The sequence below is a fragment of the Phocoena sinus genome, chromosome 2 (genome assembly GCF_008692025.1).
Source record: "Phocoena sinus isolate mPhoSin1 chromosome 2, mPhoSin1.pri, whole genome shotgun sequence".
NCBI lineage: Eukaryota > Metazoa > Chordata > Mammalia > Artiodactyla > Phocoenidae > Phocoena > Phocoena sinus.
The window spans coordinates 29,141,257-29,161,228 of record NC_045764.1 but is presented as its reverse complement, the minus strand read 5'-3'; the positions used below and the strand labels follow the sequence as shown (position 1 = coordinate 29,161,228).

Here is a 19,972-nt window from a genome sequence, read left to right as displayed (position 1 = left end):
AAAAAACGGCCTGTGACAGCTTCTGACATCCAGCCTATGTTCACATTTATCCCTGTTGTCCTCAGAGAATCTTTTATGTTTTTTTAAGGTTCAGTTGAGATTCATTCATTACATTTAGATACTATGTTCCTTGGTCTCTTTTAATCTGGGGCAGTTCCACCCATTTTGTTATCATTATTTTTTGTGACGTCGAGTTTGTGTGTGGAATGCAAGCCAGTCTCACGTGGAACGTGCACCCTCTGCATTTCTTCTGCGGCTTCCTTTCTGCCAGAAGTCTCATAGCCACTGCTGTGTGTGCTGCGTCCCACCCATCACTGCACGACTGGGGACGCTGGCCTGGACCACAGGTGGTGTCTGCCAGGTGTCCCCGCGACCGTGAGGGTTGACACGTTGAGGTGCATCTTGTTTCTCAGCAACCTTCCACCCAGTGAAAGGTCTGATGTCATCAAGGGTCCTTGCCTGAATCAGTTATTCCTTCGAGAGTTGGGAAAGGATGGTTTTGCTGATTCTGTCCTTTCTTCTTCCTGCGTAAGCTGGCGCTTTATTCATTGGCATGGTTGAGAGTTAGTGCAGCCTCGCGGACCCTCCTACTCTAGGGTGATGGGCCTTTGTGGCCGTGAGTATGAGCGATGCTCAGGCTGTGCCAGATTCACCGCCGAGCGCCCCATGGCTCCTCTTCCACAAGACCCTCACTCGGTCAACTTGCCGCCCTGGCCTGGCAGGCGTCTGTCCGGACTCACCCTGTGCCGTCCGCCCCAGTCTCCTCACTGAGCTGGCCCTGCTGGTGGTCCTGGACCGAGCAGAATCTGGCCGGAGATCCAGGGCGGGTGGAGGAGTCTCGCATGGAGGGCAGGCAGTCTGTCTTGTGGCGCACGGGCCTCTGCCCTGCTCGCTTGAGCCTCCTCTGCCGCACGGGGTAGGGTAGACCTGCGGGGGCAGAATCCTGGAGGCTCCCCTGGTGAGTGTGGAGCACAGTGAGGACTCGGTGAGTCCTGATGGCCTCCTGCCCGTCTGTGTGTAAACCGAAGCAGGGTCCTCAAGATTGCCGGACTCTGAATTTGGTTCCAGGGAGCTCTGTCTCCATGTTATTTGAAGGGTCTTTTGGTCACATTCTATTTTCAGTTGCTCTGTTTAACTTCTGAAAGTTTTTATTTTTGTTTTGCACAAAAAGCCAAGAACTTACTTGTCTTACTGGGAGTCGATGGAAGAGCCTGGTGTAGCTTTGAGAGCATGGTAGCAGTGGCCTGTTCCCACCTGTCTTCTCTGATTGTGGAGGGTAGCAAGTACTGTGTCATGTTTAAAATACCTGTTTAATTGTTGGTCTGTTTTTGCAGCTGGTAGGTGTGTAAAACGATGGCTGTTTTGGAGAGAGACATGAGGAGCGTAACTGGGGATGAAGGACTTATTTCCAGTATGTGACACAGTTTCTTAGGTTTGTTTTTTCTAATGGGATCAGGAGTGGCTTAGAGTTGACAGGGTGCTGGGTCCACCCTTGGGGGCCTCTCCCAACCCCGACCTGAGACGTCGGTTCACACTTGAGTTCACTTTTACTACGAGGACACAGGAGCTTTTGGATGGTAATAGAATATACGTAAAGTACCGCTCTTAGGGTATTTACGTTTTCTCTTTTCTTGCTCTGTTAGGATGAGCTAGCATATTTCGTTGATGTGTAGATACAAACATCAGTTTTAAAAAGTTCTCTCTTTGGCACTAATTTCCTGCAGTAAGTGTCAGAGAAGGGGAATCTTCACCTTTTTTCAGGCCTTCGTGAATTGGTGGGCTGGCTGAGGGGCTGGCTTTTATGCTTCCTGTCGACTTTACGGTTGCGGCTGCACTGGGGCCCACAGGCCTTGCAGAGGCTGCAGGCCGCGTGGTCAGCAGATGGGGCTGCAGGCTGTTCTCTCCCTTTTGGAACCACCATCCCATGTTACATCATCTGTAAGCCTCTGGGAATGACTGCAGTTTGGAAAAGCAGGAAGTGAGACATTTTACAGGCTTTCAGTTAAGGACTCTTCCTAGTCCCTGACTTGACTGCTGCCTTTTTGTGTCTGGCACGGGTCTTCTGGGGTCGAGCCATATGACACGTGGTATCCATGGAATGTACTCCCTTTGCACGGGGATGTAAGTGTGGACCCACGAAAAGGCATCCGTTATCAAAACCAGAGTAGAGGGAGCGCTCTTCACTTTGATCAGTCACATCTCCAAGCAGCTCCGGGTGTCCCGCCTCCCTTCACATCTGTAGGGATGCCCATGACCCCCCGTGCTTGTCCCCATCTGTCCACCGGCCCCAGCGTTGGCTGTCCTGCCTGCACTTCCAGCCAGAGACAGTTGAGATGTCCTCTCGGGAGCTCACTTCAGTGCCTGCAGAGCTTGCTCCTGGGCTGGGAGGTGACTGAGTTTTCTGGGATGGTTTTCTTGATCCTTTTAACCCGATTCTTTTCTGAACATTAAAAGCAACACTCAGAAGTGCTGTTCTCAGGAGCGTTGCTGTTCTTTCCTTGTGTCACCCTAAAAAGTCCACGTGGAACGTTTTCAGTGGATCGTCACTTAAACAGAGGCTGTATTTCTTAAAATTACGTGACCACATATTTCACATTACTATGATGTGGAACACACTTCGGAAAAGCCTATCTTAGTGCATATTTTCATTTATAGGAACTAAGCACAAATTCTTTAGTAAAGTATGTTAGACTCTCACATCTTTCATAATGTGAATAATTCACTTACCTATATGGGTAATTTGAATTTTCTGTGTTGCGTTTTCTTAAGGCAAGATGTAGTGGTATAGGCTTCAACATGACTGGCTTAGTTCTGCAGTCCAGTTTCTCTGGGAGCTGGGGGAGAGTTTATTTTTCCCTTTTCATTTTCTTTTACCAGGTCTTCGTTACTGGGTGTGGGATCTTTAGTTGTGGCATGTGGGATCTAATTCCCTGACCAGGGTTCGAACCCGGTCCCCCTGCTTTGGGAGCACAGAGTCTTAACCACTGGACCACCAGGGAAGTCCCCTATGCCTTTTTGAGAAAGTAGGGTTTCAGATGTTACACTTCACTGTAAGATAAAAATCTTTAGTCAAATGGATCCCCTTGAGATTTGTGCTGCATTATTTTTGGTGGGTAGAGAGGGCTCCCAGATGGAAGGTCTGTTTTAAGGTTTTCCTCATAAATTTTTAGAAAAGACAAAAAATGAACCCTTTTCTTTTTTGGTATGTTATGTTTATTTTCACTCTGTATTATGAAATTTCTTCATTATATTAGGAATTTTAACATAACAGGATATACTTAGTGGAATTGGGGGGCTGTATTATTAGACTAGCTTTTAGTGGCCCAAGGTGTACCAATTTGCATGAAAAGTAATTTTAGAAATCTTATATAACAAACTTTTCCTAATAGTGGGAATTGTAATGTGTACTATTCTTGGAAATAATAGAAATGTTTAATTGGAAAAATTTGGAATGTCACAGGAATTTCAACTATTGGCAGTTTCTGTCTTATGTATTTCTGTCATCAGCTGGAATTGAAATCCAGTGCTTTTTATCTGAAATGAGCTAAATCCTTATGTATTCATGTGTTTTCCACCTGACAGTGTAACTCAGGGAGTGAGCCACTTCAAGACAGCCTGGTGGGGACAGTGCCTCGGCTCCTCTGCATACCTTGCGCTCAGTCGGTGGGGCTGGACTTTGACCTTGTGGGCTGTGGATACAGAGACGTTCCTGAAAGTGGCTCTACTATAACAAAACCTATACTTAGGTTAAAACCACTGCTGCTCTTGAGAGATGCCCGTGTAGACTGTCCTCTAAAGCAGGGGTCTCCAACCCCTGGGCCGCAGACTGGTATGGGTCCACGGCCTGTTAGGAATCGGCCCGCACAGCAGGAGGCAAGCGGCGGGCAAGCAAAGCTTCATCTGCTGCTCCCCGTCGCTCCCATTACCGCCTGAACAAACCGCCCCCCTCCCTGCCCCGTGGAAAAATTGTCTTCCATGTAACTGGTCCCTGGTGCCAAAAAGGTTGGGGACTGCTGCTCTAAAGGGAGGCTCCTGATCCCTCTCCTCCCAGCACCGCTGCCTCCTGTGGAGCTTGGTAGAGTCGTCACCACCTCCCGCCCCCCGTTTTTTAGCTTCATTTTGTTTTGTTTCAATTGCTATAAAAAGGGACTGACAGTTGAGGCAGTCACTGGTCATTAAGCTTCCCCTGTGGGTGGCCGATGACTCCAGTCTGTACCCAGCTGACAGTATTTACACGTGCGAATAAGCTCTGGCATTGAAAATATCTGAAATTAGCTCAACGCGGGTAAAATATCTGAGACTGCAAAGTTTTTTGTCTCTTTCTTTTTTGCCTTAATTCTTTTCATACGATTTTAACTTCATCCCCCAAATGTGAACTTAGGTACTTTCTTGTCTAAAGAAAGTAAGACATGGCATCTAACAAAAACTTGGTTTAAAAAAGTTTAGCGATTATAATGATTGCTTTAAACTTATGACATTTTCATATGCTTCTCTTGCCAGATACCCAGAGATCTAAATTCTAGATCTTATGCTTACGAAGGTGAAAGTAGCTTTGAATTTTGTGTCGTGCTGTTGACAGTTTTCTTTATGCTAGTTTTTTTTTTTTAATTAATTAATTCATTTATTTTTGGCTGTGTTGGGTCTTCGTTTCTGTGCGACGGCTTTCCCCAGTTGCGGCGAGCGGGGGCCACTCTTCATCGCGGTGCGCTGGCCTCTCACTGTCGCGGCCTCTCATTGCGGAGCACAAGCTCCAGACGCACAGGCTCAGTAGTTGTGGCTCATGGGCCTAGTTGCTCCGCGGCATGTGGGATCTTCCCAGACCAGGGCTCGAACCCATGTCCCCTGCATTGGCAGGCAGATTCTCAACCACTGTGCCACCAGGGAAGCCCTATGCTAAGTTTTAAAGAGGAAAAGTGTTTTGACAGTGTGATGCTTTTAACTGGGTGGTGGTTCGATTTAACTGTTGAATTCTGTGCTTGGTCAGCGACACAGCGTGTGTGCAGGCCTGTGCTGGAGGCGGGCGGCAGGTAGGGGTGGTTGGCAGACCTCTGCGCTGGGCTGAGAGTCTGTCATTCCTGGTCTTGGTCTTCAGCCCTCGTCTGTGATGAGGAGGAGGAACAGGGGTAGCAATGACTGCTGGAGGAAGGAGAGGCCCGGGGCACCACAGGGGCCTCAGAACTCGAACCTGAACTCCCCCCAGTTTACAGCCCCTTCTCCACATGCCTGGGAGTCTGCTTCTGTCTTCTGTTCGCTTGGGTAGATTGAAAACAGTTTCATTTGGGGAAGTGTAGAGACTTATGTAATTTCTGGCAATAGATGGTTGATATCTGAGGTTACCATCAAGCCAAGGCTGACAGCGTGAACTCCCCATAAATTGCCCCGTTTCCAATTTTCTCAGCTCTGTTTGCCTAAAGACTCTGCTCAAATTCTTAGAGACTGGAGTGGCAGCCATGGTCTCAGAAATGTGATCTGACTGCAGTGGTTATGAATCAGTGGATGTTTGTCTTGTCATAGAAATGGGCAGAGGGCATGAGTGGTGGTGCGCGGCAGCTGCCGGGTGGGCGTGTGCACCTCGCACACGTGGGCACTGTGTGGAAAGATCTTGGGAGTGTCTCTGTCAGCGGCTGAGGAGCCATCTCCTTCTTGCCCGCTCACCTTGGCTTTAGAGGTAGGTAGTGGATATACAGTAATTTAGTTACTGATCCCTGGTGATACATTTAAAAGTTGTTTGAAATTCAAGAGATAGTTTTGAAAAGTAAGAGGAGATTTCATATTTCTCCATTTATCCTTTTTAAATTCCTCATTGAAGAAGGGCTGATTAGTAACTAATAAAAATAAGGACTTAAGGAAATTAGTGCATTTAAATGCCTCTTTGTTATGAGCTGATTGCTTCACTTTTCGTTGAGGTGACCCAGAGCAGCATCGTCAGGTTATTCACACAGATGGACACCTTCCCGACTGCGTTGTTACAGCCTCACTGAGACCTACCCGAGGCACGTCTGGACCTGACACAAGTGTTGGCAGGACCCCCTGAGCGACAGCGAGCAGTGAGCAGAGTGGGGAGGGGGCAGCTGCCGGGCAGAGCCTGGCTTTGGGAGGTGGTAGTGACGGCGGGAGGTTAGTCTTGGCTTACGTTACACACACACACACACACACACACACACACACACACACACACATATATCACGGTCTGTGCAGCCTGTAACACTTCTGGACAGACACGTTTACACGTGCATGTATATGTTTCTGCACACACGTCATATTCCGTGCAGCCTGTGTCACTTCTGTTGGGAACTCCACACGGTTCTGAGGCACATTTGCACACGACCTCGGGCTGTCAGGACCCTCTGGCACCTGTTGTCCAGCGTTAGGGGAGTCACCCCACACTCTGGTGGGAGAGTCGCTTCGGGTGGACTCCTCGTTTTACCAGCGAAGGAGAGGTGCCTTCCCAGCCCCGGACCATCCCCACAGACGCAGGCTGGGCCCTCTGGCTCCAACTTTGCAATTTAGGGCCAATCTACTAACATATTTGAGAGTAAAAATCTTGTAGTTCCTAATATATTTCTGACTTTTATCTTATGAATAGGGCTTGTTTATATCATACTACTTTCAAAACTTATGAACAGATGTTTTCCTTTTGGAAGATTTAAAAAATAAACCTTTGAAATTCTTTACTTCCCAATTTTTATGCACAGAATCATGTCACATTGATACTGGGACATTGGCTATTAATTGATGAGCATGTAAGCAGATAAACTCTTGGGCTCAGAAAATCAGGGGATGGAGCGTTAAAAAACTTGAGGGAGATCACTCACCCCCCCCTCATTTAAGTGGAATACGTTCCTCTCAGATTTCTTTAAATTATTGATATAATTGCAGCACTCAAATCTGACTTACGGTTGACTGTTACATTGTTTGGTAAGAATGAAATCACGACCAGGTTTCACAGAAAGGAAATCAGAGTCGTGACCCTTGATACTGCAAGTGTGAAGTTATTATATCAACCTTACTGATTTTAACTTCTCTGTAATCATTTTAAATCAGCTTGTGTGGACCTGTCATCTTTGCATAATCTGTGGAGAAGGTTCTTATTAATTTGGTTAATAAAATGCTGAGGAGAATTTAGCCTAGTAAGAGCAGTGCTGTTTTGACTCACCCCTTGGAGCCCCTCTCTGTGGCCATGGTGGGCACGTCCCCAGAGCTCTGGCATGGGTGCCGTTGGTGGGAGTGTTGGTGTTAAGACAGAGCCCGGCCCTGCAGCGCACCTGTGTCCTCCGCCAGCGCGGGCTGTGGGGACGTTGTCACGCGCCCCCTCTGTTGCGTGTTCTCTTGTGGGAAGCAGGACCAGGCACGTGAGAGGTGTGCAGTCTGTTGAGGAAGCAGTTCTGTGGTTCAGGCCTGTCGCGAGGTGAGTTGGGAAACTCGACTGACCCTGGAGAGGGCGGCTGGAGAGAAAATAACAAGTGAGACCGAGGCCCTGCACGCTATGTACGCTACCTGCTTTCTTCCAGGAGCAGTTGGACTTTAAGTCCTGAAAAATTATGTGTGATGCAAAACTGACTTTTCCTTTGAATGTTTTTTATCTCAGGGTCTGCTCTTTTGGGAGCCGGCCCTCAAGGATTCTCCAGAAGTGTGTTTCATTTGGAGATGAGTTTTCTGTTTCTCATTCAGGCATCAGAGATCTTGAAACAGGAGACATGAGTCTCTTAACTTCTGAAGAGCACTCCTGATCGGAAGGGCAGTGCTCTCTGAGATCCTGGGTGTTGCCGAAGACTTGTTACTCTGTGGGACGTTTAGCTTGGAAGACACAGCTTGGAAGCCAGTGGTCAGGAAGGAAGGCGGTGGCCCGAGCCCCTGCAAGCAGCACCAGTCACAACAGGTCTCCTGTGTGCGGGTGCGGAAAGGCCTTCTGGTCCATGTGTCATGTCACATCTGTGGGACTGCACTTCACGTGCCCTGCCGCAATCCTAAGCAGGCGAGAGCCACCCGATGCCTCCTGGGGTCTCCCCAAAGGTGGAAGAGCCACAAAGGTTCAGCCTGGGTCCCTGTTTCTGGAGCATTTGCTCCTCTGGCTTGTACTTCAGGTGGGAAAGTGTCACTTTGCTCCGTCGGAAGCTACGTCCTAAGAAATAGAGATAGGAGCCCTGCAGACGTTGCCCAGCGTGTAGCCAGAGGAGTCGCTCGCTGCCTCCATGTCTCCCAGGCTGGCATTTTCCACATCATGTATTTCCTTACTTTGCCGGAAAATTTCAGCAGAGTGTTACACAAAGCAGCCATGTCTCTGTGTGGTGGGGGGACAGCTGTCAGTCCTAAAGAGGAGCGCGAGCTCTCTGGACGCTCTGTTGATTGAGGCCCATGGAGGGAGCGGAACGTTCCAGGCTGTGCAGTGTGTGTGGTGAGTAGGTGCCGCACCGTCAGCTGGAGGCACACACACAGCTGCTCTCGGCAGCAAGATAAATGAGGCAGTGGGAGCTTGGCGGAGCCGAGCCTTCCCACCCGCCCCTGAGGGACCTGCGTCGGAGGGGCCTTTAGAAGGATGGCCTCACCAGCTTCTCCGTTTGATGCCCTACAATACCTGTCAGGGTCGTGATTTATTGAAAACCTGATGTCTTTCAGCATTTCGTTAACATAGAGTTAGACGAGCTTTTGTGGGGACTTTTTCCCACTAATTTAGTAGAATGTTAACTGAAATTTAACTTGGCCAAACCTCCTGAGGCCTCGAGTCCACAGAGAAATCACAGGCAGCAGAGGCATCTGCCCCCAGAGCCTGGCCAATGGCCGAGCTGCTCAGACAGTGCTGTGCCTCGGCCCTAAGGGGCAGCAACACCTCGTTTCGGCTCAAGCCCTTACGGTGTCCTTGTTCTTCAGATAGGGAGTTCGGGTGGGTCATCAGGTTGCTGTTCGGATTTACCCTCACTTCTGCCTTTCTCCCTGTGGCACACGTGGTCTTTGATTTTAACATAGTGCCCTCCATCCATCCACGTTGTCAGAAGTGGCAGGATTTCATTCCTTTTCATGGCTGAGTAACATTCCATTGTATGTATGTGTGTGTGTATATGTGTATATATATATATATATATATATATATATATATATACACCACGTCCTCTTTATCCATTCATCTGTTGATGGACACTTAGGTTGCTTCCATGTCCTGGCTATTGTAAATTATGCTGCTATGAACATTGGGATGCATGTGTCTTTTTGAATTAGTGTTTCTGTTTTTTTTCAGATAAATACCCAGGAGTGAAATTGCTGGATCACATGGTAGTTCTGTCTTTAATTGTTTGAGGAACTTCCGCACTGTTTTCCGTAGTGGCTTTACCAATTACATTCCTGCAAGGGTTCCCTTTTCTCCACATCCTCTCCCTCTCTCTTGTCTTTTTGATGACAGCCATTGTAACAGGTGTGAGGTGATAGCTTATTGTGGTTTGATTTGCATTTCCCTGATGATTAGTGATGTTGAGCAAATTTTCATGGGCCTATTGGCCATTTGTAAACCTTTCTTGGAGAAGAGTTTGTTCATATCTTTTTTTAAACTGGTTTTTGTTCTTGTTGGAATGATATTTTTTCCCGCGTTCTGATTAAATTGATTGAAAGTTGGAGTTGGGATGGATTTTTTTTTTTAATCGTCTGCTGTATAGAGATTTTGGCAGGTTCTGTCTAATCTAGTCCATCTCCTCTGGGAGCCTTTTCTTGCTCTGTTGCCTGGAGAAGTTGAGGTTGAGTAGGAGAGGTCAGCTGCGCTCAGTTGCATGCCCAGTGGAGGTTTAGGCGGGAGGGCCAGTGAGCGGGGTACACGACTCGCAGCGTCCGCATCTCCACCCACCTGCCAGCGGGCCTCTGGCAGCAAGAGCATGTGTCTGTTACGCAGTGTGGATGGGAACTTCCTGACGAGGTTCTGACCCTGTGTCCTTTACTTGCAGCACCGTGACCTCTGCCGTGTTCACTGTAGGAGATAACGTGGTTTCCGGCAGCGACGACCGCACCGTGAAGGTCTGGGACTTGAAGAACATGAGGTCCCCCATCGCGACCATCCGCACGGACTCTGCCATCAACAGGTGACAGTGGTCCTCCTCATGTGAACCCTTAGTGTGGCTTGAAGGGGGCCTTGTGGCTTGTGTCTGCTTCATGTAAATTTGTGTTTACTTGGTAGAGCCCTGGGAAAAGTGGTTTAGACTCCCGGGAAAGTATTTTTATTGATTCTCTAATGCATATCCAGTATTCTATAAATACTGAAACTTAGGTGTAAAATCATGTTGGTGTATTGAGCTTTGTAAGAATAAGAATGAGCCATTTATGGCCAAAGGTTACTGAGTAGTACATACGTGTAAGTTACATGTAAGTAACTTGGCCTGTTTCCTGATGCCCTAGGCAGATAATTCCTGTGGTTTGCTGGTGTGATTTGCCTTGAAGTGTGAATAGTATGAAATCCCTTATTGCATCATAATCTATAAACTCAGAAACTTGTGCTGTCATTGTTTTGTATGTAACCTGATTTTATCTCTTTGAAGGATCAATGTGTGCGTTGGCCAAAAAATCATTGCCCTCCCCCACGACAACCGCCAGGTGAGGCTGTTTGACATGTCGGGTGTGCGGCTGGCGAGGCTCCCACGCAGCAGTCGGCAGGTACGTGCTGGGGCCGAGCCTGTTCACAGGGAGCCTGGGGTCCTGGGCCCAGCATCACTGATGGATGGGAACTCCCAGCCAGTCTGGGCGTGTCCAGTGCTCCAATAGCCCTTCACAAAAAGAAAGAAATTAATTCTAACAGTGTATTTTATTTAACCAAATGCATCCGAAATAACATAATTTCAACAGATAGTCAATAGAAAAATATTCACGATTTTTACACCCATTTTCTTACTAAGTCTTTGGTTGCTGGGTTTCTATTGGAAGTACTTAGTCTGTATTTGGAGTGCATAAAATTGAAAGCTGGAAACGTTGCCTGATACCTGAGCTGAGCGGCAGCTTTTAAGTTTAAACTGAGATAATCAGGCTTTCAGTTCCTGGTCTCCCCGCTGCATTTCAGAACTCCCTGGGCACAGCAGCTGAACTCACCGCCGGGCAGGCGTGTGTCGTTGTCCTGTGGGGGCGGTGGTTGTGGGTCCTGGGGGCACCTTTCCGTGGCGGTCATGTCTCCATTTAGATGCACTTTCTCGTGAGGCAGGGGTTGCTCCTGGTTCATCTCGGACGGTGCAGTGCAGGAGCCGGACTCGCTGGGGAGCCTGGGGCTCCGCAGCACCAGCTCAGACCTGCTGAGTCAGCATATGGGTGGGGGGGGCATCTGGGAACCTGGGCAAGTCCAAGTTCAGGGCCCAGTCTCAGCGCCAGGGGGCAGCAGGTGGAGCTATAGTGGACGAAGCCCCTGCTTTTGGGCAGCACCCACAGGCTCTGCTCCATGGAGCCCACACACACCACTCTCCCTGGCTTCCTTCGGCCTTTTCTACATTCACAGTGGAAGCTGTGTGGTGGGTCAGCCAGTCCCTTGTTGTTTCCAACAGGGTCTGTGCCTGACTCTGCAGTCAGTGAGTGTGTCTGCACCCCCAGTCTCCTCCGCTGCTCCTCCGCCTTGTCCTGGGCAAAACCTCGCAGCAGTTGCTGAGCCGTGGGCCCAGGGCGGTTTTGGAGGCAGGCTGGCAGGTAGATTGGTAGACAGGGAAGACATCTCTGCTGTAAGTGGCACCAGCTTCCCAGAGGTCCTCTGTCCTTCAGACAAAGCCGTGTCTTCCCTTTTGCAGCTCTTACGTGTACCGTCCCAAGTTAGTTGTGGAGCTTTGTTTTCTTTGAGTGCACTTCATAGACAAACTACTCAAGAAATTAGAATAACTCAGGAAAGCTTCACCACCCCAACAAAGCCATGAATTGCTTGTCCAGGCAACTTCACATTTGCGAACTGCTGGGTATCACCGACGCAGCACCTAAGCTGCACCTTAACTGAATAGGATTCTCTCTCTTAGGTGGGACTGAGTGTTAAATAGAACAGCTGTACAGCGTGTGAGGTCTGCGTTCTGACCCAGGAGCCCAGGTCCCTTCATGGCTTTGAGAATCTTCTCCCTCAAGAAAGAGGGAGTTCCAAGCAGTTCTTCGTGGTACTAATTCCATGGAGACAGTTTTGTTTTTAATTGTCTGTAAACATTCAGCCTTGTAGGAATTGTAGAATTCTGTTGTGCTTGAATTAATTTCCTCCTAAAGTGGTAGGTGAAATAGATTTATTTATTTTGCTTTCTTTTTTTTCTTGGCTGCATTGGGTCTTTGTTGTTGCGCATGGGCTTTCTCTAGTTGTGGCAGGCGAGGGCTACTCTTCGTTGCGGTGCACGGGCTTCTCGTTGCAGTGGTTTCTCTTGTTGTGGAGCACGGGATTCAGTAGTTGCAGCACGGGGGCTCAGTAGTTGTGGCTTGCAGGCTGTAGAGTGCAGGCTCAGTAGTTGTGGCTTACGGGCTTAGTTGCTCCATGGCATGTAGGATCTTCCCGGACCAGGGCTCGAACCTGTGTCCCCTGGATTGGCAGGCAGATTCTTAACCACTGTGCCACCAGGGAAGTCCTGAGAGTTTCTTTTACTTACAGAATTTCTGTCAGTTTTTCTGAATCCTACCTCTTGTACCTGTTGTATAATATTATAGTAACATGTTAGTGTATGTATCTGCTATAAACTTTCCAAGTAATCTGCAATATTTTTTCCAACATTCTGATATTTAACTGAATCCCTGAAGGTGGCGGGAATCTACTTGAAAGGCCATCTATTTTATCCTTGTTTTATTTGGCACCAAAGGTATATTTCTAGCTCCTTTATTACCTGAGCCGATTATTTGTTAAAGTGGTATTTGGGGTCTTTGAGTGAATTTTATTTACTGTTTCCCACGTCACCCAGCCTCATTTATTCATTAAAAATTTCCAAAGTGACCATTTATGTATTCTTCCTGTTTTGACTGTGATCTGACTGCTTTTTTTAAAAAATAAATTTATTTATTTATCTATTTATTTTTGGCTGCATTGGGTATTTGTTGCTGCACGTGGCCTTCTCTAGTTGCGGCGAGCGGGGGCCACTCTTCGTTGCGGTGCACGGGCTTCTCATTGCAGTGGCTTCTCTTGTCGCGGAGCTCAGGCTCTAGGTGCGCAGTAGTTGTGGCATGTGGGCTCAGGAGTTGTGGATCGTGGGCTCCAGAGCGCAGGCTCAGTGGTTGTGGCGCATGGGCTTAGTTGCTCCGCGGCATGTGGGGTCTTCCTGGACCAGGGCTTGAACCCGTGTCCCCTGCATTGGCAGGCAGATTCTTAACCACTGCGCCACCAGGGGAGCCCTGACTCCTTTTCTTGAAGAAAGAATCCTGAGGCGCTGGTGAGCCTCAATGAGTTCATCCGTGTTCTGACCCCTCATTTCGTGGAGGCTTCTCCACCACCAACACAGGAGGTGTCACTTGGACTAATTGTGTTCATGGCTCTCATTTCCGTTGGGTCGTTTGGGCGTGTGTGGTTCATCTGGTCCTGCTTGGGGAGCCCTGCTCTGACTGTGCTGTGTGCTTGGTCGCAGGGCCACAGGAGGATGGTGTGCGGCTCGGCCTGGAGTGAGGACCATCCCGTGTGCAACCTGTTCACCTGTGGCTTTGACCGGCAGGCCATTGGCTGGAACATCAACATCCCTGCACTGCTGCAGGAGAAGTGAGGGCACCGTTCTGAGGCTCCTCGGCAGCCAGGGACTGTGACTGCCGGCTCGCCTGGCGCTGGGGAGCCGTTGCTGTGGGTGGTGGATGCTGAGCAGGAGATGTGTGCTCTCTCCAAGCTGTACCCAGCCTGCATGAAGCGTCCAGAGTGTGCCCCTGTTGTTTATTTCTGTGTTGTGTGTGTTGGCATCACGGGCCGTAGAGGTGGAGCCCCTCCCGCGGCTGTTGGTGTTGAGTCCCTGGGTGTGTTGGGGTGACAGGAGGTCGTGGTGTCTGCGCAAGTGAAACATGAACCCTGTTCTCACTGGGAGGTGTCAGTGGTCTCCACGTTTCTGGAACGATGATCTGCTTCTGCCTTATCCTGGCAGGAGCGAGCAGGGACCTCATGCTCAGGTCTGTGTGGGGTTCCAGCGTGTGTTAACTCAGCTTCACGTCTGTGTTCTGTTACAGTTCTGTAAAATCAACTTGGATTTTAGAAGTTAAAAAAAGCATAGAATGTTGAATTTGCAACATTTGGATAGTTTATTTTGAAAAGAAAGAGTTTCTGCTCTTTTTATAGAAAATCATTTCAATCTCCTGAAGTCTCATGCTAGCAAATTCTAAAATTTAATGATTCTAATCACTGATTCCAGGTATTAAGCAAAATTTAAAGCACTTTAGTTTATAGCTATGGTTATAAACAGTTTTTAGAAGTTTCAAATGACTTATCCATTGAATGTGACTTGACCTTTCTAGAAGGCCCTGCTGCCTGAAAACAAACCTTATTTATTTTCTACACCTTGGGTTTGCATGTTTCCAAGTGGGTTCACTTTCTGGGTGGTATTTGAGAGCCAATAATGCAAATAAATGAGTACTACCTCAAAAGCAAAGTATTTGGAAAACTTGGGGTGTCACTGTTACCTGGTTCATGCACTTTTTGATCTAGAGCTGGAACATGAGTTCGTTCAGAAGGCAGGAGAGGCCAGCGCAGCCCACGTACCTGAAGAGGAAAGGCTCCTTCCTCACTAGCTGCCAGCTCCCAGGGACGGGTGGCTCTCGGTGCCCCCTCTGCCAGGGAGTCTGTCAGTCTCTCCTTCTTGGGACTTTCTACCTGGTGTTCGTGAGCCATGTTTCTTGTTGAGTTACAGTCTGATAACGAGACATCTCAGTGCCCCCCCCCGCCCCGTCACATATGTAACCCTTGGAGGCCAGCGCTGGGACAGGCACTGGAGGGTGACATTGGAAATGATCATGATGGCCCAGTCCTGGTCACCGCTTCCGTTTTGTGATGTCGCGGGCAGAGCGTCCCTAGAGATGGTGACTCGCCCATGGCTCCCTTTGCCTCAGGGCCTGCGGTAGACCATCTCAAGCCTCTTGCCCTGGGTCGTCGGGTCTGGTTCTGAGATGACTCCTGGCTGGGCAGGAGGGTGGGGCCGGGGAGAACCAGAGCGAGGGACAGACAGCAAGAGTTTTAGGGCAGCTTTATAACAACAGCAGCTCAAGAGCTGGTTATTAGAGTCTGACATTCCCCAACGCCAGGGTCAGGACGGTGCAGGCTGCCGCCTGCCCTTCTGGGGTCTCCACAGCAGGGCTGTCCACACATGCCAGCTCCTCTTCTGCTTCAGTCTCACGTCTGAGTGTCTTAGAATTACTTTTGGAAACGTTGGGAAATGTCTGCAGGTCGCTAAGCCAGATGAAAGAACCAGATCTCTGCTGGATTAAAAAATTGGGAGCGTGTAAACACATGTGTATGCGGCCACGTGGCCTGTGCAGACGAGGCTCCGCTTGCAGCCGTGTCTCCCTTGCCCCCTCCCCGTTCCTGCCCAGGGCTCGGCCCTTCTCACGAGCAGGACCCGCTGCCATGGCTGAGAGGGATGTCTTCAGGCATCGTGAAGGAGATGGGGGTAGTGAGTGTGTGTGTGTGCACGTGTGAATGTCCGCAGGTTTGTGCATGTGTGTGCCTGAAATGAAGTTGTGTGACCAGCTGCCTTGATCATATCTGAAATAGTGTTTGGAAGTGGAATTGGTTTTGTCCATGTGCCGACATGTCCAGAATTTCATTTAATAACAAAGAGATGGGTGGTTACTGAAAACTGTGTTGATGGAGAATTTCACGAGAGGTATGTTGTTGGATGAAGGGGCGCCCTTTCTCAACCACTGCACATCAGCTTATGCAGAGCCAAAATCTGTACCTATTTTGGAATCTGAAGAATCCTATGTAAGTCATCTGTTGCTTAAATCTGTGAAAAGTTTCTTTTGGGGAGAAGGTGTGCATTTATCAGTGTTGTGTAGAAGCAGTTGTTTTCATTGTGTTGATGTAATTGTTTTTAAGTGTTCAGTGTCTTCGATGCGGTATGAAATTCATTAAAAATCCATGTTCTGTAACTACTGTTGTAAAAGTGTTGTTATTAGGAGTCTCTTTTTTTTATTATTTTGCCTTTTTTTCATGTTTTTGCTTTGGTAAAGCATTGTTAATGACTATTGAACATCACAATGATATAGAAGGTAAACAAATTATAGTATTGCCCACTTAAAAAATTTTAATTTTGGACTGAAAAACTCAATTGTGTTATATTTTCTATCTGTTACGCTATAATTTAATGATCCACATTACACTTCTCCATTCCTGCATCACCACCCCAAAATTTCTGAGGGGAGTTAACAATTTGACAAAATACAGGCATTTGCCAAAGTTCCTCAGAGTTTCATAAGATGCTTGTCCTGTTCTTACTACAGTTAAGCTTGTTGGAAAGTTGAAAAAAAATTGCAGTAAGAGAACATAGGCCTGTTTTCCATGGGAGAATGCAAATTGGGATTGGCTGCAGCCGCCTGTTCACCGTTCTGTTCTCACCCATGTGGATGGAGCTGTACCTGTCCTGGGAGCCCCGGCAGGTGGCAGGGCTCTGCCTGGCGTTTCTTGCCTGCCCCAGCCCTGCCTCAAACCAGGAGGCCTCGCCACCCACCTTGCATGGGCCTCAGGGGCACGTTCAGTTCCCAGAGGGCAGAGATTCTCCACGATTACTCCCTCACCTTACTCTTCAAAAACATGTGAGTATTGTCTAGATTTCATAATTATATCTTCAGTTACATTTAAAAGTTTGCATATTAGTGTAAAGAATTAAGAAGGCAAGACTTGCTTTGATTTCATCACAGTGCCATTAAGACGTGTCTCCCTCATCTATAGGTTTTCTGTTTTCCCTTAATAAGTTAGAAGTCAAGGAAGTTATTCCAAAAATCGGGAGCACCTCTGTTTTATATGCAGCATACGATATGTAGTCCATATCATGGGAAGAGGCTGAAAAGGAAATCATAAAAATGCTGTGAGTTTAAAATCAAATTTATTAAAACGATCTTTAAGCAGCTTTTGGTCAAAATGCAAGTAGATTGAGCAGCCCTTTGGCACCCTGAGGGCTGTGTGCCGTGTGGGCTGGGGCAGAGTCACAAGGGGCTGCTGCAGTCAGTTTGGTCCAGGAGGCGTTTCCAGAGAGATGACATTCAAACTGGAGCCTGAAGTTTGACGAAAGTGTCAGCAAATGAAAGGGGGGGTGAGAATAAGTGGGGGAGGGCGCCCCTGATGGAGGTGCTTGAACAGGCCTTGGGAAGAGCGGGTTTACTCCACATGCGCCAGGCACTTTGGCATGATGGGGCGGGGGTCTGGTTCCATGGGATTTGTGCTGAGGGGTGAGCTGGGGCAGCAGGGTGGGGAGGGCAGGGCTCTTTATCCCACAGTCAGGACAATTCACAGGCTCCTGTCATTGCGAGCACACAGGCATCCCGCGGTACCTAAAGGACGCTCAAGTGTGTGACAAGAATCCTCCCCCCCCACAATGGTATGGGAATGTGTTGGGAAATTTCAGCCACAGTTTAGAGACTCAGGTATTTTACTCCCTACTGCTGGGCCTCTTGTCACCACCGCCCCACAACTGTGTCCTCCCACCTGGGTGCCAAGCGAGCCATCGTTTTATGCTCCACTAACCCAAACGGGGCCGTCAGGATCCCTCCTGGGAAATTTTGGAACTAGAACTGAGAAAGTCCGTCTCTCTCCAGTAGTTCGTCTTCGTGAAAATAATGCCAAGTGCTTCAGAGTGTGAAGGGAATATAACTATAATTCTGTGCTCGGCAAGACTTCCTTGAGGAATGTGTGTGCAATGATGGCTTGGGGAATAAACAAAAGCAGATTTCACCAGTACTCCTTCCCTAAGGGAACTTCTCAAGGAGGAACCGTAAGAAGAAAAAGTCATGAAGGAATGGTTCAAAATGGGCCAGTGCGCCGGCGGACATCTGGGCCAAATTACGCCTGACTGGAGCTTGTGGTTTAAATGTCCATTTTTGTTTGGCTGGGGATTTGAAAGATTAAGTCTTTAAGTTATTAAATATTTATAGAGACATTTCAAGGGTAACCACAAAGAAAAAAAAAACACTTTAGAAAGGTAAAAAAGAAATGATTAAAAGTTACTGTAAGGGGCTGGGAAATGTAAATAAGAACTAGGCAAAAGTGACTTTTTAGCGTATTTCTTTTTGTAGTTTTAAAAATTTCAGAACCATTGAAATATATCACCCAGTATCTGAAAAGTTCCCATTTTATGCTAGCAACAAAAACATAAGGTACCTATTGGGAAAAATGTGACAAAAATAAAAAGAGGCTTGAAATCATCCATGGGAATATTTTAAAGCTTTAACATAGACATTTAAAAAGACAAATACAGGGACAGACCATCATGTTCATTGATAGGAAGAGTCAGTATTGTAAAAATGTCAGTTCTCCTCATACTGGCAAGTAGATTCAATGCAATTCCAATCCAAATCACCCCAGGGTTTTTTGAGGAATTGGACAATCTGGTTCCTAAATGTATTAGAACAAAGGCCAGAGTTAAGATGCTCAAGAAGAGAAAAGAGGAGGTGAGAAAGGAGAAGGAAAAAAAAAAAGATTACCTCAAGCCTGGCAGGGCTACAGTAAATACACGGAGGGGTTCACACAAGGATGGGGGATTGACCAGTAGAGCAGAAAGAAATCAAAATCGATTCATGCGTATATGAAAACCTGAAATATTTCAGCTCATATAATCACAGATCAGTGAGGAGAAAGTGGCTATTTAATTAATGGTTTTAGTACTACTGGTTATTCATGTGGAAGAAGGTAAGGAATTTGGATCCCTACCTCACACCAAAAGAAAATCAATTCCAGCATTATATGTTAAAGGCAAAACACTAACATTAAAAAAAAAAGAATATTTTTATGACTTTGTGTTTATTAAACAACTACCTAAAAATGCATTAATACCAGAAAAGATTGATACATTCAACTACACGAAAAATGAAAAGATCTGTGTATTAAAGGACTCCTTATAAGGCTGAAACAGTAGGCCACAGAGTGGTTGCAACATATAATTCACAAAGGGTTAGCATCCCAGACAGCGCACAACAGAATCCGAGAGAATGGGGGAACTGGGTGGCAGACGTGAATAGGTACGTCACAAGAGAGAAAACATAAATATTGTTGGTTTGGATATGAAAGGATATGGCAAATCAGAAGCACTCTCTTGTATGTCTGGACTTGTGCAGTCACTCGGTGTGTAGTAGGGACACAGTTTATTAAAGTGTCATGTCGGGAGTCCTTGCCTGTCTATTGAAATGAAGATTCCTGGGTCCAACCCCAGAGCCACTGACTCAGAATCTCTTGGGTTAGGATTTAAGAAGCTGCATTTTACACAGGCTTTCGTTTGTTTAAGCTCCTGTGCAGTTTGAGAGCTGCCGTCCTGGAGAACCTTTTGCACTTGTGCACCAGGGGACATATGCAAGGTCGTAGCAGCAAACACGGGACAACCCAACACACATCAACAGGGACTGGCAAGCAAATCATGGTACGTCTACACAGCAAGATGAGTGACCCACATGCAGCTACGTGCAACTGTTGATATGTATGAAACCTTGTGAGGCACGAGTCAGCCCAGCCACACGCGTGTGATGATGGCTAAGTATTTCATGTGATGAAAACCCAGTGTTCCAAATGGTCGTCTCGGGGCCAGGAGAGGGGGTGGGGTAGGAGGAAAGGGTGGGATCAGGAAGGGCCCAGAGTTGGCAATGTCCAGTTCCTGATTTGGACAGTGGACACACAAGTGTGTGTTCCAGTTTTCACACTTTATAACAAGTATCTCTACAAATATTCCTTTAGTGTATCTAATATCATATAATCAAAAGAGTAATGTAAACAATTCTAAAGAGAAAGTGTGTGCTATTCCAGAGATGGATCAAGTGAATGCTGGTAAAATGGGGAAATTTGGAGTAATATTTTTGACTATGTCAGTCTCAAGCTTATTGCATAACCCTATTTTCTTTT

At 47.4% G+C, this 19,972-nt stretch overlaps 1 protein-coding gene across 7 annotated transcripts in view; it reads left to right on the top strand.

The window, feature by feature from the left end:
• WDR37 (WD repeat domain 37) overlaps positions 1-19,588 on the top strand; it is a 63,260-nt gene extending 43,672 nt beyond the window's left edge. For 4 of the 7 annotated variants that reach the window (XR_004348443.1, XM_032622576.1, XM_032622575.1 and 1 more), the window contains 3 exons: positions 9,927-10,061; positions 10,515-10,629; positions 13,527-16,020. Coding sequence is in view for 6 of the 7 variants with exons in the window: in XM_032622576.1 (XP_032478467.1) it covers positions 9,927-10,061; positions 10,515-10,629; positions 13,527-13,658 (382 nt within the window). In the remaining variant the exon portion in view is untranslated. Of the gene's footprint in view, positions 1-9,926; positions 10,062-10,514; positions 10,630-13,526; positions 16,021-19,364 lie in introns of those variants that run through there. The other 3 variants (XM_032622571.1, XM_032622570.1, XM_032622572.1) reach the window with 3 other exon arrangements.
• Positions 19,589-19,972: the final 384 nt, after the last annotated feature.